The sequence below is a fragment of the Arvicola amphibius genome, chromosome 7 (genome assembly GCF_903992535.2).
Source record: "Arvicola amphibius chromosome 7, mArvAmp1.2, whole genome shotgun sequence".
Classification (NCBI taxonomy): Eukaryota; Metazoa; Chordata; class Mammalia; order Rodentia; family Cricetidae; genus Arvicola; species Arvicola amphibius.
In genome coordinates this window covers 99,836,794-99,862,148 of record NC_052053.1, presented here as the reverse complement: position 1 = coordinate 99,862,148, position 25,355 = coordinate 99,836,794, and the positions used below count along the sequence as shown (strand labels likewise).

The 25,355-nt window shown below is 48.6% G+C and overlaps 1 protein-coding gene across 10 annotated transcripts in view; it reads right to left on the bottom strand.

Annotated features, from left to right (window-relative positions):
* Window positions 1–693: 693 nt before the first annotated feature.
* The window catches only part of Tmem229b (transmembrane protein 229B), a 38,136-nt gene continuing 13,474 nt past the window's right edge, over window positions 694–25,355 (bottom strand). For 5 of the 10 annotated variants that reach the window (XM_038337965.1, XM_038337972.1, XM_038337966.1 and 2 more), the window contains 2 exons: window positions 12,742–12,922; window positions 694–1,486 (listed from right to left, as the gene is read on the bottom strand). In XM_038337965.1, coding sequence (XP_038193893.1) covers window positions 962–1,465 — 504 coding nt within the window. In that variant the 5' untranslated portion in view covers window positions 1,466–1,486; window positions 12,742–12,922 and the 3' untranslated portion in view covers window positions 694–961. Of the gene's footprint in view, window positions 1,487–8,148; window positions 8,225–12,741; window positions 12,923–14,444; window positions 14,682–14,791; window positions 15,068–15,104; window positions 15,259–16,666; window positions 16,803–25,355 lie in introns of those variants that run through there. The other 5 variants (XM_038337969.1, XM_038337973.1, XM_038337971.1 and 2 more) reach the window with 5 other exon arrangements.

Genomic DNA, 25,355 nt, shown 5'->3' with positions numbered 1-25,355 from the left:
GGGCATCTAGAACCTAGAACTCTGCCCCCTCCGCTGTGGATCTACAGAACACTAGATGTACATTGAGGGGGGGGGATACTATGCATTTTCAGTAGGACCTCTGCAGGGAGGGGGCACCAGGCTGCCCCTGGTCCCCCATATAAAGGTGGAGGGAAGGTTCCACGAAGGCAGGTGGGGTCCATTTTAGAGCCGTGCCTCCAGCCACTGCCGTGTTCTCTAGGGAGCTGGGGGGTGGGGTACGGTGACGACACAGAAAAGCGCTGCCTGCTCGTGGTAAAAGTCTTGAACATAAGAGAAAGGGGAAACACCACCGAACACACGGGATTGAAACCTCCAAAAGCCCAAGGTTGGTGGGAATCCAGCACCACAGGGGCCCCCAGAAGGCCGAGGGAGCAGCGTGGGGCCCTGGGGGAGGGAGAGGGGCCAAAGGAAGTTTTCCCAGCCCTTGCACTGGAGCAAAGCCACCAAGCAGCCTACTGGCTGCTGGGTCTCTCTCAGGCTGCAGCTCAGAGGCCCTCGGGGAGGTATTGGTTGCAAGCAAGCACCTGAATATTGCCTAATGGGACCAGCCAAAGCCCAGCTGAAGCCAGGGGGCAGGTGGGGTGGTGGCCCCAACAGCAGCCAAGGCCTCCTCCGACCTTGCCTCTCACCTGTGACCCCAGAGTTCATGTCCCTTCGCTGCTTCCAAAATCATCCATGAAGTCCAGTTGTTTATTGCCCAGGCCCTAGCCCCCAGGATGGGTGGAGAGCCATGGACCAGCCCCAGTGTCCTTCCGCTGTCTGAACACCCAACTTCCCACCACCATCCTACTGCCCACCGTATGTGGTTGCGTTTGCCCTCCTGGGCTGAGGCCCAGGTGGGGGCAGGGCTTGTGCTGAACCAAGGGATAACCCCCACCAGCTTGGTCTCTGTCCTTGAGTTCCTAGAAGAGACCTTAGGTCTTCACATTAGTCTTCTCACTCAGTCGGTCTTGACGTGGCCATTGGCCAGGGCTGGCGGACTCGCAGGCTCCCCGGGCTCTGCGTCCTTGTCAAAGCGTAGGCGGAGGGTGTTGCGGATAATAAACTGCTCCATAATGAGGGCCCCACAGAACCAGGGCACAGCGTACTCCAGGGTGATGAGACCCATGAAATCAAAGTCGAACTGGGAGTAGTCCCAGGGACAGGCGTTGAACTGGCGCAGAATGAAGCCGGTGGTGAACTCCCACAGGTAGGTCCAGAGCGTGTAGATGAGGCAGCGTACCAGCAGAGGACAGCGGCCGCGCAGGCGCAGATACATGCGCTCCACAATCAGGATGGAGGTGCCATAGATGAAGAGGGCCCACACGCTGGTGACCCCTGGGAACTTCCAGTTAAAATTCACCACGAACTCCCAGGCTGCCGTGAACATCACCTCGCAGAAGTAGCCGTGGATGGCGTACAGGTACCAACGGGACAGCGCTGTAAGGGGCTCGGCAGAAGCCATGGTGACAGCTTGGGCCTCCTGCTGGAGATACAGGGAGACAGGTGAGGGGAGCTACCTTGCACGGTTCCCTGCCTCCTGCTCCCCCTCAAATCTGCTTTCACCTTTCTCTATCCTCTTTAGTACCTAACCACGGTCCCAACCTTCTACCCTGTCACCTCGGTTCCCTGTTCTCACTTAGCCAGGTGGCGGGAAAAGACAGGAAGAAAGCCTAGCCCTTTGGCTACCTTTGAGAAACACTACTCAAAGACTATGTGGGAATGTTTACTGAACTCTATAATATTCATGGTTATCTGAAGTCAGTTGAAAACTCATCTGCCTTGATCCATACCAGGTGCATCCGGGACCCTGTTTCTCTCCCTGCTTCTTCCCTAACTCCCTCTCCTCTCTCTCTCTCTCTCTCTCTCTCTCTCTCTCTCTCTCTCTCTCTCTCTCTCTCTCTCTCTCTGTGTGTGTGTGTGTGTGTGTCTGTCTGTCTGTCTCATAAACATACAACACTAACAACTTTTGAGTCTCTTATGTATTTCTCTCTCATATATATGTATATGTATATATCAATATCATAGATATATACCACCATTTTTATAGTTTTAAGTGTATGAATCAAGAGCATTAAGAACATTCATAGTGTTGTACAATCATTGCTGCCATGGTTTCCAGAACCCTTCTAACATCCCGAACAGAATCTCTGCACCAGGGCTGGGATGTTGCCCAGTTGGTAGAGCTTGTCGAACTCCATGCAAACTGGGTGTGGTGGTATATGCTTGTAATTCCAAAGAGGTAGAGGTAGGAGAATTAGGTCATCTTCAGCTACAGAGCAAATTCAAGGGCCAACCTGAGCTACGTTGAGCCTTGTCTCAGAAAAAGAGAAGAAAACTAATATTGTTAAATGGCAAACTCCCACCCCTTCCTCCAGCTCCTGGCAGCCATTGTTTCAGGCTCTGTAAATTTGACAACTTTCATCATTTTTCTCGTGTAGCTCACTTATTCAACCTAGTGTTATGTCCTTCGGGTTGATGCAGGTTGTAGCCTGTATCGGAACAAATCCCCTTCTTCTGAAAGACGGAAGGTATTCCACTGGCTGGAACATTCTGTTTCCCCACTGTTCATAGATGCCTGGATGGCTTCCATTTTTGAACAGTGTTGTTACACATGGGTGAATAAGCATCCATTCAAGACCTGCTTCCAGCTTCTTTAGATCTATACCTAGAAGTGGAATCACTGGGCTGCATGGTAACGTGTGGTAGCCTTTCTGGAGAACCTCTTCTGGAGAACCTCTGTGCTGGGTAAGATGTCTTGTGGTCAAGAGCACTTCCAAAGGACTCGGGTTTAATTCCCAGCACCCACATAGTGGCTGTCAACTGTCTGTGACTCCAGTCCTAGGGGCTCTGGTACTCTTCTCTGGCCTCCGTGGGCACCAGGCATACATGTAGTCCACATACATACAAAACACAATACATAACAGAATAAGCTCTCAAGAATCATGCCGCTGCTGGATACATTTTACAGCCTCAGCAGAACAGGTACAAATTCCAGTTTCTTTGTGTCACTGTTAACATTTGGTTTTTCTTTCCTCTGTAATGTCCACCCTAAACTAGATACCTAACTATGATATCATTGTGGTCATGTTTTATTTTTAACTGCTACAGTAGATGGGATTTGGCTTGCCCCCTTTTCCCTTTCTCAAACCTCACTGCCAGTCTTCAAGGCCTGGCTTCCTCCCATCATGCTTCCCTAAAGCCGAGCCTGGCTCCTAGGCCTCAGACTTTCTTCTAGCCCCCTGTCTTAGAGGGTCTGGACCACTCAGAAGGCCCATTATCAGAAGCCAGTCTGTTTACCTTTTGGTGAACGAGCCCTTGTTCTCTAACTCTCTGAAGGAACTCCTTGAGAGGGACTGCTTCACACTCCTGCCAGCCAGCTATGGCCCCATGCCTTTCTTCTGTAAGAGTCTAAGAAGCACATCTTGTTTCTGCAGAGGGTAGTGGGGGAGAACTCACAGTTTATCAAGAATGAGAAGTTTTGTCAGCTACCAGTGGGCATCCGGCTTCACATCTATTAATCCTCTCTCCCAGGCAGGACAAAGGACAGAGGTTACCAAGGTAGCACCTGTGGTTTGCCTAGCTGATTGAGAATTCCAGCACCATCTTTTAGCTATGCAGGCCTCATTGCAATACTTACCCACCCTTATGCCTTAATCACATTTTTAAAAACTTGTTCTTAATTAGAACTCAAATGAAGTCAAGTGTGGCAGCATGGGCCTGTAATTCTAGCCCTTGGAAAGCTGAGACGGGAAGATTGCAGGTTCCAGGCTAGCCTGGGAGACATAGCAAGACCCTTTGTCAACAAAGTTAGAAGAAGGGGCGGGGAGATCAGTTTGTCTACCACGTAGAGGCCCTGCACCTATTCTCCAACCCTGTGTAAACCAGGCATGGTGATACACGTCCACAATCCCAACACTTGGGAGTTGAGGAGTAGAGGCAGGAGGGTCAGAAGTTAAAGGTCATGCTTAGCTACACAGTGAGTTCCTGTCCAGTCTGAGCTGCAAAAGATCTGAGAGAGGATGGGGGGGGCAGGAGGAGGAGGAGAAAGGGAAGAGAGGGGAAGGCGGATGTTTCACTCTTGTTTTATATGTGAGCCTGGGAGGGAACATCATCTGTCCCATATCCTCAGGGTCATAAACAGAAGAACTTAGACAAGAGCCAGTTCTCGATCCTCACTTCAGACTCAGCCTCCTGCACAGACCTGTGTGTCTCCTGTCCCTTCCTCACTCAGAAACATGTAAGCCGTGCTCCCCCCGACCCCGTTTCCTAACGAAACGTGATAGCATCCTTGGTCTGCCATTCAAGGCCCCAAATATACCTCTTCCCCCTTATTCTAAGCACCCAAGCCTCCCTGTGTGAGTCTTGTTTATTCTCTTTGGTATACCTTCTCTCATCCCTATGAGCACAGCCTCAGAGTCTGGGTGATCTTTAAGAACAAACTTCTCCTCTCCTGGCCACAAATCTTCTTTCATCTCTGAATTTCCATAAGAGCCCACCCATCTGATGCCAATTATTTTGCTAAATTCCATTGATTATTTTTAGTTCCAAGCCAGACCTTACCCACTTAGTCGACACAGCCTAGACCTCTTCCTTCATTAATTCAACTGGATTCCTTCTCTTTCCTGGACACCTCCTCCTGATGCCCTGTGGGCACCTCAAGCTCTTTCCTAAATCAAACCCAGTTTTTCTACTTTGAGACCCTTCCTGATTAATGGCTCCACCAATTAACCATTTAGAATTGAGAGGCCCTTTGTTACCCCGAGTTTCTGGATATCTGGACCTACGTGTCAGGCTCATTGATACCCCACAGTATGAATACAGGACTGCATTCAGCATAGAGATGATGGTAATTCTCAATTGTTAGCAAACACCCCAAACCTTATCCTAAATCACCGGTCATTCCTATTGTAGCTCAGGCACCTGCGGGTCAGATCTCTGCTGGGCTAAGACACGAGGCTGTGAGTCATCCGAGGCTCTGCTCTGGGCTCAGCTGGGAAGGTTAAGTTGGGGTGACTATGCTCCATCAGTTTCTCGTCTTCCTCCTGGACCCAGTAAACTAGCACTTATCTCCTGGGAAGTGATAAGTCATAAGGCCAAGGACAAGCCAGGCCAACTGCACAAGTGTTTTTCACTCTGGCCAAGAGGAAGAAAGGAGGGAGGGAGAGCACTGGTGTTTGTCCAGGGGTTCAGCGGGAGATAAGGCAGAACTTCTAACGCTCCATAGCACACTAAGTTAGTGATGGTTGATTGCAATTCATCGTGCATCTCAAAATAATGAGTTGGGAGGATCGAGTTTGAATGCTCTCAAAAAATGGCTCCTGCTTCAGGTGATGCTGCCAATTACTCTGATCTGATTGTATTCAGGCATGGAAATGGCACATGATACTGCATACATATGAAAATTTACTATATGTCCCTTGAAGAGTTTTGTGTTTGGCCAGGTCTGATGTATCCCAGTCTGGCTTTTGAATCCACTGTGTAGCCAAAGATAACCTTGAACTTCTGATCCTCTTGCCTCTCCCTACCAAGGGCTGGGATTACAGGTGGGTATCACTGCTCAGTACACAGTGATGCAATGGGAATAGAATCCGTGGCTTCTTGTACGCTAGGCAAGCAATCGACTGAGCTATATCTCCTCCTCCCATTCAAGGTATTTTTAATATTAAAATTATTTAAAAAAATAAAAAGGCAGTTCATTTTTTAAAAAGAAAGAAAGAAAGAAGGAAAGAAAGAAGGAAGGAAGGAAAGAAAGAAAAAAAGCAGGCAAGAAAGAAAGAAAGAGAAAGAAAGAAAGCAAGCAAGCCCTGCTTAAGGCATGGCTGTAAACATCTCATTGATCAAAGTAAATCACACGACAAAGCTACTAACCCTTGGACTTTGCATCATTTGAATCTCTTGGGAATCTGTCTCCTCATTGCTGCCGTTCTGGTTCAACCATATCTCACAGGCAGCTCTAAAAGTCTCCCAGCCTTGTCTTGCCTACTTCCAGTTCAAATCCATAGCAAAAGTGTACAGAGAGAGTGATCTTTCTAAAATGCCAGTCTGATGTTTCTCCCCATTAAGCGCCCATTAGTGGATCTTCAACATCAGCATCCCTCATAGATAGCTGGCAAAGTCCTCCTGGGCCCAGCTCTGCCTCTGGATCCCAGCCAGCATCGCCGTCTTTGCCGAGATGCCCTTCCTGTTTGCTGCCTTTGCACCCCCTTAACCCCACCCCTGCCTGCCATCGAACATGAACCTGTCATTGTGCAAGGCTCAGTGCTGTCCACTGACCTGTGTGCCACCCCATGCACCTTGTTCATCTATCCCAACAGCTAACCCTCACTTTGCTATGATTCATCTACAGCTAGCACCAGTTACCATCTGATGAACATTTCACACAAATGTGAAGAGAAAATGCCAGGACATGAAGCTGTGTGATTAACATTGGATTTCACAAAGGTGTTTTCTCGTGTATATGTACAAAACATTCAGCACAAGTTGTCTCTGGGTGAGATTATATATGAGTCTTCACTATATTTTCCCACATATTCTAAACTTGACAAATAAATGGATCCAAGGGAACCTGAAATCATGTAAAATTGATGTAGGTTTTTCCCTCCTGTGCCATCCTCAATACAATTTACAGCTTAGATGTGAGCAGTATAGTGGCCAAGCTCAGGAACCCTACATCCTTAACCATTTGGGCCAGAGTCCTGCCTGATAGCCCAAACCCTTGAGAGCCTTGTCAAGCTACCTCACTGCACCCAGCCTCAGTTTCCTTTTAAGTAAAGCAGGGGTAATAGAAATGACGACCAGTTATTGTGAGGATGGGTTATCCAGCTACTACTAAACACTTCAAATAAGGGCTAGAGAAATGTCTCAGGTTAAGATCGTTTGCTGTTCTTGCAGAGGGCTAGAGTTCAGTACCCAGCATCCACATGGTGGTTCCCGACTGATTATAACTCAAGTTATAATCTCAGTGTCCTCTTCTGACCTCTGCAGTAACTTCATGTTCATGGCATACTTACATACATGCAGGTAAACACTTGCATATATAAAATTAAAAAAAACAAAATCTTTTAAAAACACACACACACACACACGAATATTTCTGCAAAGATCATGTCCCTTCCGGCATAGCTTCTCTTGCTCCTAGGGGGTCACCTTCCACGTCAGGCAGTGTCACTACACCCCTGCCTCAGCCAGCCTGCTGGCAGCCTTCCCCTCTCGGCAGGCTTACAACATTGAGCTACCGACCCAGGAAACCCTGTGAAACAATAGTCCCACACATCCATCTAGCCTGGGAGAGCAGATGTGAGGTCACTGCTTCCCTGTGGCTGCCCACAGCTGAATTAAGAGGAAAAGGCAGCCCTGAGGGTCAGGCTTGAAACTGAGATAGACTGAAAGAGCAAACCTTCCCAGCACAGCCTTGCAAAGCTCCACTGTTTTGTAAATTTCCTCCACAAACTGAGAAAGAACCAGACTTGGGCCACAGGGAAAACGCAGGAGGGGCTGACAGGCTTAAGGCTGGTGGCCTGGGCACACAGTTCCAAGACCACTGGGCCTCCTAACCTGACTCAGGACCCTTTGAACTCAGGTCTGTCCACTTGCCCTGCACTCAAGCCCTTGATTCCTCTCCAGGCAGGGGATTCTGGGATGGGGAGTTTCCCATTCAGAGGTCTCCCCCAAAGTAGCTTAATATGACTGTGTGGATCTCCTTACAAGCCAATGGGTGTGTGTGTGTGTGTGTGTGTGTGTGTGTGTGTGTGTGTGTGTGCGTGTGTAGTGCTGGGGATCAAACCCAGGACTCTGTACATGCTAGGCAAGTGTCCCGCTACTACACTCCTTCCCCAGCCCAATCCTCCCCCTTCTTCACATTGACTTTAAATCCTGTTCTGCTTGTCTCTGATCTCTCCTTTCTAGAATGGCCTGAGAACCACCAGCTCTAGCTTTCCCAGGTGGCCTGGAAGAACTGGACCTCACAACTTTATCAGCAGGAGAAGGATGGAAGGATCTCATGTCTAAGGAAGAGAGGAACCTAGGACCAAAGGGAGCCAGTTCGGGAAGAAAGGGGGAGGACAGAATAGGGAACAAAGGGAGTCCCAGGCACGGTGCCATTTCTGGTCAGCAAGACGCACTTGGGCAGATGGAGGGCAAGCATACCTAGGCAAGGTCAGACTTTGACCGAGGGTTGGTGGCAGGAGATCACAGCTGGTCCACACAGAATGAATGTGGGCAAGGAGAGACCTGGCTGAGGGTGGAAGACAGGGTGGAAACAAAAGAATACGAGAGTCTTTTTGGTTGGAATTCAGCTCTGTGTGGTGGGGGGTGCTCGGATGAAAGGTACACGATGCTGACTTGAGAACATTTCAAAACATCACCCTCAGCTCCCATGTCCAATAGCCATAGGTGCTGGGCCTGAATTTGTGTCTACGACAGGCTCCTCCCACCCTCTCATCCCCACACTCCACTGGGTCCACCAGGCCCACTCCTGGTTCTGCCCTCCCTCCTCCTGGCCTCCTTTACCCTTTTGCCCCCTTTCAATAACTCCTTGCTCAGCTCTGGAATCAGAGCCCTGAGAAAGTCTCCGGCAGGAGGCAGCAGCTCTGTGAATGGCGGCCTCCTTCTCCTGGTGATAAGCACCCCCCTTTCTAAGGACCATGACATAAAGACGGGACAGCCCAAAGGGAATCAGGGTGGCACAGAGGAGAGTATGACCAGGATTGGAAGCATGGGGAAAGTATTTGGAAAGTGTGGGTGGTTTACCCTACTTGTGCTTGTTGGTGAAAGAATAGGATCCCTGAGAAGGATCAGAACTCAAGTGGTTTGTTAAGTGGAGCTGGCTTCTTGCATCCTATCCCTAGAAGCTTCACCCAAAGCTCTCAGAGTCTGCTGAGCTCTAACACAGGCTAGCATTACACAGAATGGGCAATGGAGACAGGTGAATCAGCCTTAAGAGAGCAAAATAGTCAAAGCCAGATGGAATGGCCACCTTTGGTTTTCCCATAAATTCTGATCTTATTTCAGGAAGCAAAGATGCGGTAACACAATGGCTCTGGGGATTTCTGCCCAGGGGAGCATCTTGCTAGGCTTGAATGGCATCCCATTCTCTGCCTGGGCTTTACTCCTCACACCCAGGCACCAAATCACTACAATTCCATGCTCCGAGGAGCCACACAGTCCGTCCAGGAGCTCTCTGGGCAAAGGTCTTGAGTTCTGTCCCTAGCAGGATTGGGACTGAGGGTCAGAGGAGTCAATGGCGGCGGAGGACACTCTGCACCTGAGCTGCTGCCAGATCTGAAATGGCCATGGGCTTCCCTTGTCATCAAGGTAGAGGAAGGAAAACAGACACGCTTCAGGGACAGAATGGGCCAAGGGAAGCCAGTTCCTGTGGCCAGTGGCTAGCTCAGATGCCACCAACTTCTACCCTTCTTTCCCTTCACAGGCCCCTGGGATCAGTGACACCGAAGGTCTTGATGAGGGGAGCCCCCCTACCTCTCAAATAACAAAAACCAGGTGTTCTCAGCACTCTTCATGTTTTAACTCGGAATCCTGAAGCTCATTTTACAAAGGGGGAGAAAAGAGGCAGAAAGAGGCTAAATCATTAGCCTGTGTTCTTACAGCTTTAAATGGCTGGACCAAGAATTAAATCCTCCTAAGTCCGGCTCCGGAGTCTTCATTCCTCCTAATCAGCACCCTGAGCTCCAAAGGCTGGCTCCAGGCTCCTTGGAGGTACTACATTTTCAAGGTGCTGTCTCTAGATACCGGGCCGGCATCTGGAGTATCAAGAAGATTCATGTGTACGTCTCACTGAATCATCCGGCACGCTCAGAACTAAGTGTTAGACATTATCACAGGCTCCTGGTCTATTTCTCAGAGCAAATTCTGGCAGGAGCCATGCATAAGCACTCCAAGGTCAACGCTAACCCTCACAGGCCTATAGCAGCAGCCGCCCTTCAGGGTTGCTCAAGTCATGAGCCGTTTAAAGACCCTTTGCCAGGGCACACATTACCTAGGACTTTCCTAACTGCCAATCCACCCTGGTATGGAAATCTGAGACAGCTCAGCCCTGCTCTGGAAATGCCAGCCAAGGGCAGTGTCCTGTGTGCAGGATGCCCAGAGGAGCCATCTGTCCAGAGCCGCAACAGCCAGGGTGTCAGAAACAGCCATCCCACAGGAGATTAGGGAAGGATTCAGACACTGCGCATATCCCCGATGGGAAGGATGACGGTGGTAGTGTTCAGGGGAATGGAGTCTATCCTGGCCCAGAGATCACTGGGCTTGGGAAGCAAATTGAGGAACTTCTAGATTGGGGGCCACGGGCTAGGAGGCATCCCGTGCTTTGTCTAGGATGCTCTTCTCAGACCTCCATGTGGCTGTCTCTCTGTTGTCACTCAGGCCTCAACTCAGCTGTCACCCCTCAGATGAGACCTTCCCTGAGCCCCTGGGCAAAAGTGGACGTTTTATTGTTCAAATCATCCCATCTTATTTTCTTTGCAGCACTGTCGAATAGTTTGCTACTGTCTATGGCCTTGCTCCAGTTGCAGTGAAAACTGTGGGGATGAAGCTTGGTTTTCTTTCTGATGCCTGGCGATGGTGCCTGGTAACGTCTGAGGTGGATGAGTGAGTAGATGGATGGATGGGTGGATTGACAGGTAGCTGGATAACTAGGCCCAAATAGACCCAAGGCCTTAAACACGGTGCAAATGGGTATAGCTCAGCCTTTCTTCTCTCGTCTCTTTGGGAAATAGAGTCTTTTAAGATGTTTTCATTCTAAAATTTAAAAATATCTCTTTTTGTTCCAATTACCAAAGCAACAGTCTCACAGCTAAAATAAATGTTATAGAAAGAAATGACGTAGTAACCAAAAGAACCCCTGAGAACCTCTGAGAGAAAGTCACTATTCATGGTGCCTTCTGCAGCCACCCTGATGAGCCTCTTGTAAACGAAGCCAACCCTGGCACCGAAGAAAGGAAGAGCACTCATAACGAAAGCGAAGCCACAGAGCCAGTATCTCTTCCCCTTTGCAGTCTTCCCCAGGTGCACTTTGTAAGCCACTGTAGCATACAGTCTGCTAGCTACCATTTTCACGGAGACCTGAACCATTGTTTCCAGGTTCTACAGCCTATGTGTGCATCCTTACAATAGCTATATAATACCCCACCAAGTGGCAAACTATAATTTACCCGACTAAGACATTCAACAAAGGTAATAATTGTTTTCCATTTCCCCTATTACAGAGAACACCACAGAAATACCTTTCATGCCTGTAACAAAAGAAATTTTCTTCTCTGAGACTATTTCATAATAAAAGATCCATCTACCCCTTCTCCCTTCCTTCCTTCCTTCCTTCCTTTCTTCCTTCCTTCCTTCCTTCCTTCCTTCTACCATTTTTGTGTATTTGAAACACAGTCTCATTGATTCAAGGCTGGACTCAAACTACTGATCCTTCTGCCCCGCAGTTAAAGACATGCTCCCCCATATTTAGATAGCTTTCTTGGTCTCTTTCTTTTCTTCCTTCCCCTGCCCAGACAGGGTCTTGCTATATGGTCCAGACTGGCCTCTATCTAGATATCCGCCTGTGTGCCCTACAAGTGAGGGTTTACAGGCACGTGTTCCCATGATCGGCATGAAAGATCTCTTTGTAAGTCCAGAAGTGGAACTACTGGATTAAAGGTGTGACAGTCTTCAGACTATTGGTGTAGCTTGCTATGGGAACCTGTGCCATATGATGAGTGGGTCTCACATCTAGATGACTACATCCCCACAGTGACCGCCATGAACATCTTCCTCCTCCCAGTCCCCTCAAGTCCAGGTTCATTCATCCTCTGCTGGCTGCAGAGCGACTCAAGAACGCCCCCTCAAACGGCCTGTTAGTAGCACACTGACTTTGCACTCATAAGCAGACTAATAGGTTCTGAACCTCAGCTAGGAGAGTCAAGATCTACCTCCAGCTGAGAAACAACCCAGGTGCCCTGTTCCCACTCCCTGCACACACCAGTCAACTCCAAGAGACCAGTCCATGACCTCTTTAGAGGCTGTCCAATCAAGATGACCTCAGTGCTGAGTTAGCCAGAGTGTCAACTGCCTGCCCTGCTTTATTGGAACTTCCTTCTTTCTGGTCCCTGATCCCACCACTGTATTGTCTGCTCTGACACAATGGTCTTCCAGCCTCTGGGGCTAAGGAAAGCATCCAGTTGTCATTCTTTAAAGTATCATCAAGGAAAAGCCAGAGGCAGAACCTGGGATAGAGGCCAGATGAACTCTGCAGCCAAGGCCTTTCGCCCTATGTGTGCTTGTCTGGACTAAGGAACCTCTGTTGAAAGTGTTGCCCTGCTGACTCCCTGTCCCTTTTATTAGTATCTAATAATACTAATAATAGAGCAAATACATCAACTACTCATGTTGTGGGGACAGAATTCAGAATTCTAGGTAAGGCATAGCCCCCACTGTTTGGATGGAAACATCTAGGAGCCTCTTGATGAAAAAGGACATGGGAAGATACCCTTTCTCGGGTGCCTCGTTTTATCCCTGACAGCCAAGCTGGGTCTTACTCAGTTTTAGAGAATATAGGATGGCTCCAACAGTGACATGGCCTGAAACTTCAGAATTCCCCTCCCTGTAGCTGTGTGACAAGCCCTTGGACAGGAAGAAGGCTGAGAACTTGACCCCCACGACCTGTGCCCATACTGATGAGGTGCCAAATGGAAAGACAGACAGGGCCAGTGATCCCATACATGTCTGGGGCATACTCACTTAACACAGCCTTGATCGTGTGGCTAGGAACAGACATCAGGATCACTGCGCAGCTGTGTCCCGGTTTAACCTTGTCTTGGTAGCAGACCAGACCTTGGTGCCATTCTCAGCGATGTGGAGGAGCATTCACCCCAGGGCTCGGCTAATTCTTGGCTGGTTGGCTGGCAGCTTCCAGGTGTCTCTGAGAGTGAAAGAGAAGACCATCATTAGCTTAATCCACGCCCAGCGCTGAGCCACCAGGCCAACCAAGAGGTAGCTCTAACACCAAGTACTCAGCAAGCCACTACCAAGGTTCCTTTCCTAGACCCTTTCTGTCTCCTTTCCGCTCAGGACAGGTCCATCCAGACATCAGAGGCTGGCATGGCTCCCTGGTGATCAACTTGAGGGGTTAGCAGTTGGGGGCGTTTTGTGGCACGCATGAACGAATGCACACTTTGAAACCTAAAAGGAGATACCGTTTTAGAACCCAGCTCCCTTCTCAGCTCCAAAGCACACCTTGCCATGCAGTGGAGATGTCTCTTTGCAAGGGTAGTCAAGAGCCTCAGGGAAGGCAGTCAACACAGGATATTTGGGTTAGCAGTTAGAGAATTAAGTCTGTCACACAAGTAAACAGAGGAAAGCAGAAAGTGTGCTGAGTACCCTCCCCCGACCTGAGCTGAGCCTGGTGGTATACCCTCTAATCCCAGCATTCAGAAGACGTAGGCAGAAGAAACTCCCCAAGTTCGATGTCAGCCAGGGCTATGTAGTGAGACCATGTCCAAGAAACAAACACAGCAACAAAAAGCCCCAAACCTTACAACCCACTGCCATAATACTTATCTCATTTTTAATGATGTCCTTTATGGTGAGAACTGGCTATAGCCAATATGAATCCTACTTCATGTGGCCTTTCACCACACACATTCTAGTCTCTCACTAATATCTCCATGACATTTTTTTTTCATTTTTACAATATTGGGGATTGGACCCAAGATTTGGCATACGCTAGGCAGGAGTTTAACCACTGAGTTATATCCTCAGATCTTTAAAAATTGTCTGTATAAAGGAAGATACACACAATCCTCCTGCCTCCCAGTAGACAGAATTACAGGCTTGGCCATCGAGACTAGCAAGACCTGAGCATTTTCTTCATGAAGACTCCAGAATGATTTTGTTCCAAAATGAAGGTACCAGTCCTGCCTCCGCATGCCCCTTGATACAGCGCTGTCTATGCAGACCCCCCAGACAGGACTTTGCCCAGCACAGGTGGCCACTTAAAAGCTGACAATAACGTGGGGGTGGCTGAGAGGTGGCACTGTTGCCCCCGCAGATGGGTAGAACACAGAGGTACTGATGCTCAGGCATCTTCCTCCTGCCCAGAGGCTCGCCGAAGCAAATCCTCTCCCATTGTCACCTGAGCTAACAACCTGTAAGGCCACAGACTGCTGACAGATTTGAGGGCAGGGGCCTAAAATGTGCCCTGCCAAGATTGCCTTAGGAGCACACCTGTTCCCACGTCTGCTCTTTCCCTGGTCCCCAGGCCTCTGCACAGAGAAAGTGAAGGCCTGCGCTGTGGCTGTGCGTGGGCTGCTATGCTCAGCCTTGCCCGCCTCTCCCCAATTCCTCCATAAACAGGAACTTCAGCCTTCTCTCACCTGTTCATCTTCCTCCCCTCTCCTAACCTGCCCAACTGGGGTAGGGGCAAAAGTCACCCTGGCACCTACCTATCACCTTTAGGAAAAGGTCCTAAGGAGGCCTGTTCCATATCCTCCACCTTTGCCGTGTGACATGTGACCTGGGGAGTTCGATCCCACCCATGTGCACTTCCCCTTTCCTGGGGCCTAGGCAGGCCACAACAACAGCACATGTCAAAACAGAAACAGAAACCAAAAACCACATCCTGCTCCTTCAGCCTGGTGCTGCAGCAGTCCACAGCGGGCAGATGACACCACTGTGGGGTGGTCAGAACGGGTCTCTTTGGGAGCCCCCTCTGACTGAACACCTCCTGTTTCTTGGTCTGCTGGCTTTTTCTCGGGGGTGGATAAGATGCTAGGGGTCACAGGTGTCCCACCTTTTCCCACAAGTGCACAGGCTGTCCCCAGATCCCTCTCACACTCCGGCCTTCAGGAGCAGGATCCAGGGCACAGAAGCTCCAGGGCTCTTTTGTGGGTCACACAGCCCGAGTCAGAACGTGCCAAGTGCTATCACGGCAGCAAATCTACAGGCAGAGTTGGACCTTCTCAAGCTTATCGACTTGTACGATTCTCTTAGGACACCTGTGGAGCAGGGAGGTGGTGGTGGGGACAGCTACTAAGGCTTAGGACGTTAAGAGATTTGGTCAAATCTTCATCTCTGACTCAAACCCCAGGCCTTGGGCACCACACCTTCAAGCTGCTTCCCTACTGAACTTCATCTTCAAGGACCATGTCTCCTCGGGTCTTCCATGGTGTCATCTACTCTGTCCATCCTATGGCCAGTTATTTTGCACACATACAAGAATTTCTTTTCAGTTTCTCCATCAGTACACCTGAGGCGTTCCTGGGAGATGGAAGAATCAGGGATCACTACTCAGCCTCAAGCCCCCACCCCTCCAAACCTCCCCTGCCGCCTGTCACCTCCTACTCTTCCTACTGCATTGTTCCATGAGGCCTTCCTCTGGGTCATCCTGGCATTACACTCCCATGAGACTGACCATGTTTCCCCCAAACATGTCATCCCCTTTGAAAATAGCCTCACGCCTGTTTATTTCCCCTACCACAGGGTGAATTCCTGGAGACCGCAGGTCTTCTATTGGATGGCTGGATAAGCAGACTAGAGAAGGATCCAGTGGAATTCTTGGGTGATGGAGTCATCTAGCTTGGTATTAACCAAAGCTAGCAATGCCTGGAGTTTGTCTCTACTATCTAGGGCGCCTTCGTGGAAAGGGAACGCTCCCATTAAACAGCATCAAAAGGGTGCTACAAGGCTGTCTTTGCAGATGGGAGGAGCAAAGGGGGTGCACGCCTCTCCTTCTGTATCCAGGCATCATCACAGACTGGGAGTGGGTGGCCTGGGTCTGGACAATACAGACCTATGTGAAAGCACATAGGGAGAGCCATGTTGGGAACAGTGTCCCAGGCAGACATCCCTGGGGACACCGCAGGCTCCTACATAAGCAGAGGTCTAGTAGGTCCGAGACAGAGGATAACAAAACCCATTCTGTGGCTTTTACCGTACACACGGGCAGTTGGTTCTCATGAGGATTCATTTCCCAAAGAGGTTTAGCCAGCAGCTGCTGGCAGGAAAGTCCCCTGCACCATTCTCTCCTCTGTAACTATTTAGGGTAAGCTGGGCTTGTGGGATTCAGTCTGCTTCTCCGACTGGAACCTAAATCCTCTCGCCTACTCCATCTCCATGGGACCTTCAAAGGGAGCCAGAAAGGGGTCTAAAACACCATTCATTTGTAGGCCTTTCCCCTGAGAAATTCCCAAATCTCAGAGAAAAAAAGGTAAAGATCAACTATACAAACTGGGCTTGGCATTTGCCTGTAATCCCACCTCTCAGGAGGTGGAGGCAGGAGGATCAGGAGTTCAAGGCTTTCTTCAACTACTTATGAAGTTCTACATAAGACCTTGTCTAAAAAAACAACAAGCCCACAAGCCCACTTACAAAAAAATTGATGATTCACCAAAACAAACAAAACCGCTCTCACAATCAATATGGAGTACTTCTCTAACCAGTTCTGGGGGATTCCCTACACACACACACACACACACACACACACACACACACACAGAGAGAGAGAGAGAGAGAGAGAGAGAGAGAGAGAGAGAGAGAGAGAGAGAGAGAGAGATTCCTCTGCAGATACCCACTACTTATCCTAACAGTTTATTTTAACCCTCACATTACACCGACATGATGCCAGATCCCACAGATTTCAGGGCTCGGTCCTATATGGCTGCCTCACCTCAGATGCCAGTCACAAGCAGGTTTTCACCAACACTTCTGACCAATGACGACAAACCATTATTTCCAGGCCCCCGATTCCACCTGATTCATTTGCTCTGAATTTTCGTAGAATTCACAGAAACACATACCTTGACCTGGGCAAATGGATGGAGAAATAAGCAGAGCAAGGTAAAGGTGGTGGAGTTTGCACTCCTGCCACCCTCTGAGCAACTGGGAACACAGCAATGTTGATGTGATTGTCAAGAGTTTTTATACTCTGAGAGGTTGACGGCTAGGACTAGAAGGTCCACCCCTAAGCTCTTTATCATGAGGTGTTTTGGTGATTGGCTCCGTCCTAAGTAAGGCTCCACCCCAAACATTTCATTAGTGAAAACAAGTGTAACCAAAGCGGCTCATTCGACTGTGTTAGCTTATTTCTATAGTGAGACCAGCCCTAAACACTAAGGATTCGGCAGATTCCCAACTGAGTAACCACCCAAAGCTACAAACCCAACTGGAGCCCAATTACCCTATGGGATGGACAGTGTATCGTTATCCCCAGGGAAGTGAATGGGAGGTGAACACATAGAGATGGCAGCTGCCCCCACGATGCACTTGGCTTTGGCCTTCCGCTTGGCTCCTTGCTCTGGACTTGGGCTCTGGATGTCCCTGCCTGCTCCTCCTCTCACCCCCATCTTCTCTTTAACTTGAGGACTCTTTGTCTTGTCACCTTTCTGTCCTCTCTGGTTCCTCCTCATCTAATCCTTTCTACCTCAGCAAGCCCCTCCCGGTCTCCCTCGCTAAGCAAAGTGCTGATTGCCCAACTAGTACACCTGGGGATGTGGGCTTTGACCACCCCCACACAACCTCTTCCCCTTCCCTCCCACGATCCTCACTGGCACCTGGTGGCTCTTGCCTGCTGTCTGGAAAGCTGGACAGCTGCTGGCTTTCTAATTAGCCGCCTGGCTGCTGTCCCAGAGCTAGGCATGTGTCACAGTAAAAGCAACTCCTTAGCCTCCCTTCACCCATAATCCCCCCCCACCCCATGCGGATCCCATCAGGTCACAGCCAGGGGCTCTAGAAGCCCCATCACATGACACTAGCAAGCCACCTCCTGTCAGTCATAAGAGAAAAAATAGCGAGCTCCCAACCCTACGGAGGGCTCAGGACTCTGCCCCACCCCCATCACTGTCGAGGTCTTAGAGTATATGTACCTCAGGTCTTCAGGAGCAACAGGGCCCCCTCAGAAAGTAGAGGTCGTTTTGTTTTGTTTTGTTTTGTTTAAAAACCACAGCTAGGCTGGCCTAGCAGTGTGGTGCCGGGCCCTGCCTCCATCACGAAGCCATCCCAGAGATTTCTGTCTGGGCCAAGAATCCATATTATCCAAGCTCACTGTAGGCCAGCATTGTATGAGGTGTGATTCACACAATGCTCTTGCCTCCTCACCCTAGACAATTCCCACCCCTTGTTACAAGGTGACCAGTGTGCTGGACAGTGCCAGTTCAGCCAAGCAAAACCCGCCTGCCAAGCAGTGGTCCACCAGCTACAAACGCCCCTTGCAGGCAGGCACTGGTTCCTTGTCAGCCACCGTTTAACTAAGGACAGGTTTAATAAGTGAGGGTAAAAATGTAACACTTTGACTGCTGGCCTACATCTGCCTGTGACCGGAAGAGCCTTACCGTGCCCGGCGACACTAAATCGAAACTAATAGCTCACTTTAATGAAAACGTTCTTGCTGCCCGCCCCACCTCCACCCCAAGACAGAATTTCTCTGTGTAGTCCTGGTAGCCCTTGAACTTGCTTTGTGGACAGACCAAGCTGACCTCAAACTAACTGAGATCTACCTGCCTCTGTCTCCCAAGTGCTGGGATTAAAGGCGTGCGACATCACCGCCCAGCTATTGAATATTCCTTTTTATCTAAGTTAATAGGATGAGTTTTCCGTCAGTGTCCATCAGGAAAATCCTAAGACAGGCACGAGGCTCGCACATCCACACATCCGCCTGTACTGCTCCAACAGCGGCCAGAAAGGGAAACATGGAGAACAGAAGAGAGGTCAGGCCTCAAATATGGTGAGTCAATTTGAGCAGGAGAGCCGTCACTTCAGACATTCCATATCTCCCTTCTGGCCACTGTCTGGGCTTCAACTGGTAGAGAAGAAAACTAGCCTAGCAAACCTTGACCATCCCCTGGAAACAGCACCCGTGGGTGTTATAAGATAAGGTGTGAGTCAAGAACCCGTAGTACACAAAAATTCTAAAAATTTCTAAAAATTCCAAAAATAGACTGCCCAATTGAATAGTCACTACACACAGGAGATTAAGTGTTAATAAATAAAATAAAAATAAATAATAAAAATGAAATTGAAAAACTGAGCTCTTGGATGAACTAGACACATCGCAAGGTTTCAAAGCCATATGTGGTCCTTGTCTGCCACACTGGACAGCCGACGTGGACTATTGCCGACGTGGACTATTGCCGACGTGGACTATTTCCGCGACACAGGAAATGGCACTTTAGAGCCCTGCTCCAGATTTGCTAACATCGAGTTCCATTCCCTTGGCTCCGGGATTCTTGGCCTTTTGAACATGTGTCTGAATTCTCCAGAAACAGGTCTAGGCGGCCAAAGCTACCATTTGAAACGCGGGAAAGCTAACCATTCACAGAAGTCATGAGCTACTGTCTGCAGAGACAGGGCTTCTCTGTGTAGCCCTGGCTGTCCTGGAACTCACTCTGTAAATCAGGCTGGCCTCGAAATCATAGAGATCCACTTGCCTCTGCCTCCTGAGTGCTGCCACCACCGCCCAGCTCTGAAGAGTGATTTCAAGGGACCAGACAACAGCCATGGCTATTGATGAATGAGGGCAGCCCTTGGTCTCTGGCTATAGCTCAGGCTACTGGTATTGCTTTGAGTGTTGAAAATCATTTATTGCTCCTCTTCCATGCCAAACAGCTTCTGACGGGCCATCCCATCTACTCTACACAAGTCTATGAGACACACATAGGCCCCAGTGATTTAGGAGGATGAACTTCAAAGAGGTTAGAAGGCTCACTGAAGTCTACGGCTAAAAAATTATCCCTACCAGTACCTACCCCCCCCACACACACACATACACACCACTAATGAAAGATGGAAGTCTGCTTATAGCAATGGGCCATTTATAGTTGACAACAGTTCCTCATGGATGTCAATCTTGTATGAGCTACTGGAGACCACCTGTAGGCCCAAAAGAGCCACCTCCCAAGGGCCTGCCAAGCAAGGTCTGAAAGGGACCATACCATAACCACAGCATGGAAAATAAATCTGTGATAGCAATAGGGGTCAGAAGGTAGGCAGAGCACGTGACATTTCTCCTGGGTAAAGAGGGAAAGGATGCAATGCAAATTTATTTTAGGAAGCTCTCCAGCCCACAAGTTCCTTATCTCTGCATCCCCTTGTTCTAGACAGCACTTGATATATTCATCCATCAACCTGGGTGGAAGGCCGGGGGTGTGTCCTCCAAGGATGAGGAACTTCGGCCAAGAGCAGCCTGTAGGGCAGGTAGACTGGGGTGGCGGGTTTGGACTAAAGATTGATGGTTGGTTCATCTGTGGAATCGTGAATGCGCTGTCTGCTCTCCACCTGATACCATCTGGCCCGTTTTCCTTAAGTGACGGCACACACTTGGCAAAGCCGACCCCAGCCACCTCAGGCACCTTCATCAAGAGCCATGAACTCAGCAATCCCGGCCCCTCCCTTGGCCTCTTGCTGGACAGCTCCATCTACTGAGCAAGCACCCCAGCCTTGCAACACGCTCAAATTATGGCTCCAAACAGCAGTTAGGCAAGAGTAATTAAAGGCAATGTTATCTCAGTCAGCCTCTCATTAGCCACATAATTAGACTGCTGAAAATAATTAACATTCCTTTTGACAAAGGAAACAGAGGACCCATTACATTCATTAAGGCAGCCTCAAGCCGGCCCGAGGAGGCTGAAAAAGGAACTTATCACCTAGTCCTGCCCATGGCCCAGTAGCATTGGGTGACTCAGACCGAGTGGCAAGTCCTGCCCTGGGCCAGGCTGGTGACGTGAGCTGATGCATGTGACACTGTATACCTCCATGTATCGGTTACAGATAATAACAACACACATGTTCACAGGGAGAGAACAAGCAGTGGGAGGGCCGGAGCCCAAGGGCAAGCATCTCCCTCCTCATGGCCCTCGGCATGACAGAGAAGACATTTTCTAGGAACAATAAAGCCAGTACAGCACCAGAAAACAAGAAGGAGCCACAAGGACCTCCTGAGAACAGAAGGCAGGTGAGAATAAGCTGAGGAGAACCTCCCCTATCAAAACAATGAAACAGCAATAATAGCTGATACTTTCAAAGCACAAGTGATGGGCATCGTTCCAAGGATTTGCCACATGTGATCTCGCTTGGTGCTTACAAAAATCCTGTGAGTTAGAGATGATTATTGCCTCTCCTATATAAGAAGAGACCCAGAGTGGTTATAGGAAACTTTCTTCAGACCATGGTGCCAGGGCAAGGATCGCAACACAAACAGCATGGCTAGAGATTCTCTGTTCCACTAGAGGGGCACTTCTGGGGTCCATATTTAAGGTGAGCGTATGTGGGACACCTGGGTGGGGGAGCAGGAGAAGTGGACGCTGGGATAGAGAGACCAGGAGACATCTAGATCATGATGGTACCCAGCAGGCATATCCCATCCTTCTGGGGACGACACCATACGAGTGGTGGGTGGTGCCAGTGCTCAGAACTGACATTCCCAGAGAAGTGACCAGAAAGCTCAAGAGGAACGGATCAACAAAGACAGCAGGATGAAGTGATTTAAAGTAAGACAAGTAGGAGTCGGTTCTCTCCTCCACCATGGGGCTCCTTGGGTTAAACTCAAGTCATCAGGCTTGGTGGCAAGTGCCTTTACCCACTGAGCCATTTAGTTGGCCCCAGAAGCTACTTTTTAAAATATCTACCATGACATAACTACTTAATAGGATTTTGTTGAACAAAGCAAAAATCATTAGGTTCTGTCTCGTATACCAACCAGGCTGTCCATAACTGGCTGTCCCTCCAACACATATTCTAGCCTCTTGGTGTCTCTGCTCGGAATCCCCCCAACTCCATCTGGAATGTCCCCTTCATTCATCTTTGTTCACCTACTTGTCCTTCACCACACACACACACACAAAGATGACCATCTCGAACAAAAAGAAAAAGAAATCACTCTCCATGGGAAGAGTCCAGCACAATCCTGCCCCCAGTCTCCTGAAGGTACCTAATTCTCCAGGGTCCCAGGACAGTGCTGGTCGAACCATTCAGTGAGCTCACAATATTAACAACTCCTAGGCCTCTTACCCTTCAGCAGGTTCAAGTCTTGTCTTGGCAGGCAGTAAGAAGCTAACGAGAGGCCCAGCGCTGCTTTAATATCCCTCTGTGTGCAATAAAGCTGACTAACATCAGTCACACTCTTCTGTGCCATCTGCGTGAGTGACAAAGTCAGCCTCTACTGACAGGAGAAGGATGAGGAAGCCAGGTGTGGAGAAGCCATGACTCAGTGGGTTCAGGCTCAGCACAGCCAGGCTCTTCCATGTTGGCCATGGCTTCCAAATAAACTCTATTGATACCACAGTAGTCCTACAGGTTCTGAGAAGTGGAACGCCATTGGCCAGCATTCTGCTGTTCTATAACTTTAGAGTGTTTGAAGGAAAAGAACATGCTAAATTATGATTATAATTATATTTGTTTTGAGGTGTTGGGGATTGAACCCAGGGCCTTATTCTGCTAGGCAAGCACAAGACCCCTGAGACAGATTCCCAGTCCCTTTTGCATGATTTTTGTTGTTTTTATTTTGGTTTGGTTGAGGCAAGAGTATCAGTATGTCTATATGGCTGGCCTCCAATAGAAATCCTCTTGCCACAGCTTGGGATCACAGGTGTACACCACCACACTTAGACTAAGCATGGCTTGGCTGGATGCTGCATTGGCCAGGAATGCTATTAACATGTAAATTGAAAGGATATCCTGCTTCATATCCTCTGGGACGTTACCAAGAAATGGTCATCATTTTGGAGGATGACATGAGTCTCAGTATCACCTTTCAGGTATGTTGAGTCACCCACAACAACACCTGTATCTAATTTCTGGGCACCCAATTCTCAGTGGTTACTATGCAAAGATTTCAGCCTCTGACTTTCAGGTAATTGTGCCAAAGCAATTACGTACTAAATATATGATATTACAGGATAACTAATTTCTTCCTTTATTTATTTTTAAGATTAAAGTTAACTTTCCATACTGACTTTAAAGACTTGATGTGTGGTTGCACCTACTTGTAATCTCAGCACTCGGGAGGCAAAGGCTAGAGGTGTGAGAGAGTTTGAGGTCAGCCTGGGCAACAGTCGAGGCTAACCTGAGCTAATCAAGACTATCTCTCAAAAGCAAAACAAAACAAAAACCCGAAAGACCTGTGTGGTGGCTCATGCCTCTAATCCCAGCTACTTGGGAGACTGAGTCAGGAAGGATCAAAGTTTAAGGCTTCACTGGACTATAAAGTGAGTTTAAGGCAAGCCTGGGCAACTTAGTGAGACCCTGCTTTAAAATAAATATATAAAAGGACTTGGGATGAACTCAGTGGTAAGGTCCTGGAACAACCTCCAGTATCCCCTCTGAGAGAGAGAGGGAGAGGGAGAGAGAGAGAGAGAGAGAGAGAGAGAGAGAGAGAGAGAGAGAGAGAGAGAGAGAGAGAGAGGAAACACAAAACCAATAATAACAAACAAGGGATAAGGGGTGGGGCTGTAACTCAGTGATGGACCCTTGTTTTTCATGTACAGCCCTGGATTTGATCTCCAGTACTGAGAAAATAGACAAAAGTTTAAGTATATATAGGTAGGTGTCAGTGTCTATGAATTTTATTCAGATTATGTGAATTTTATTTAGAGTAATCAGGAAGCACTATGAACTTGCTGACTAGAAGGGTGTATCGTTGTAGGTTACGTCAACTTTAAAAGTGAAGGGGGGGGGGGGCTGGAGAGATGGCTCAGCGGTTAAGAGGATTTCCTGCTCTTCCAAAGGTCCTGAATTCAATTCCCAGCAACTACATGGTGGCTCACAACTATCTATAATGAGGTCTGGTGCCCTCTTCTGGCCTGCAGGCAGACAAGCAGACAGAATACTGTATACTAAATAAATAAATAAATAAATAAATATTTTTTTAAAAAGTGAAGGGGTATGAAGGTGGGCAGAAAATTAGGGTCAATTCAAGTGATCTGTCCTGCAGAATAAAGACACTGGTCTTTTCCTGGTACAGACTGGCGCTCCCAAACGATCAATATCTAGATGATATGGCCAATCTTCAATTGAGCACCTTCGGGAAATGTCATTGACCTAACTAATTCAAGTTCTACTACAGCTCAGCATTTTCTGGCTCAATGTAACAACAGAAAGCACTGGAGAGGGCGGGGAGATGGCAAAGGGTTCCGTGTCTGGAGGCCGAGATGTGTTTAGAGGGAGCCCAAGAAACAGGTGCCAAGCTGAGTCTGTGGGATAGCCTCATAATGGAGATGAAGATGCGTAAACAGTATGCAAGAGGATGCCTAGGGATGCTGTGGAAAGTGCCATCTCATCAGGAACCGTGGGCAGTAGGGACAGAGAAAGGGGGCAGCCCAGAGACTTCCCAAGGGGTTAAAATGGCAGAGCTAGAAGTGTTTACCACTCAGCCTCTAGAGGGGCTGGTCAGTTAACAGTCAGGGGACACGGCCAGGCCTTCCACAGGCCTAGCCATCATGTCTCAACAGGGACAAAGTCAAAGGGTATGTGCCCTGTGAGTGAGAGAGGATAGTTGATTCCTGTGTCTCTCATAGCACAAAGGACATGGAGGGGTTAAGAGAAAAGGACCTGCCTTGTGGAAGGTTGAGAAACAGGGCTTATGGCTGGTCAACGTACAACTTTGCATCCCAATTCCTCCCAGTTTCCTAGCAAAAAGAAGAGGAATGGGGGCTGGAGAGATGGCTTGGCGGTTAAGAGCACTGGTTGCTCTTCCAGAGGTCCTGAGTTCTATTCCCAGCAACCACGTGGTGGCTCACGACCATCTGAATGAGATGTGGTGCCTCTTCTGGCATGCAGGCACACATGAAGACAGAATACTGTATCTATAGTAAATAAATACATATTTTTTTAAAAAAGAAGAGGAACAAGAGGAGGAGAAAGGGAACGCAATGATATATTCTATCATTTTTTTCATGTCTTTGTTGTTTTTGTATTTCCCATGAGCATTTGAATCTAGATTTTAATTTTCAGATGTGTGATCAACAGGAGTGGTGCCTTATACTTGTAATTCTCAGCACTTGGGAAGATGAGGCAGGAAGACAATTACATCACCAGTCTTAGGCCAGCCTAGACTCACAGTGAGACCTTATCTCAAATAGCCGATCTAAATAAATCAATCATAAAATTCCCAGTCAACACAACTGTAGGGATTAATAAACAAACTGATGGTCAATAAGAAGTTGTATCACTTCCCAGATGGAATAGGAGAAACGAGGCCGTGTGCTCCAAAGAAACACACAAGTATAGGAGATGCTTCCAGAAAACATCAAGCCTATTCATGTGGGCTAGTATGCCAAGGAGGGAACAAGGCATAGCCTCTAGCAGGTGGGTCCCAGGTCATCTTGAAGCCACAGTCTTAGAGGTTCAAGAGTTCTTCAGGGACCAAG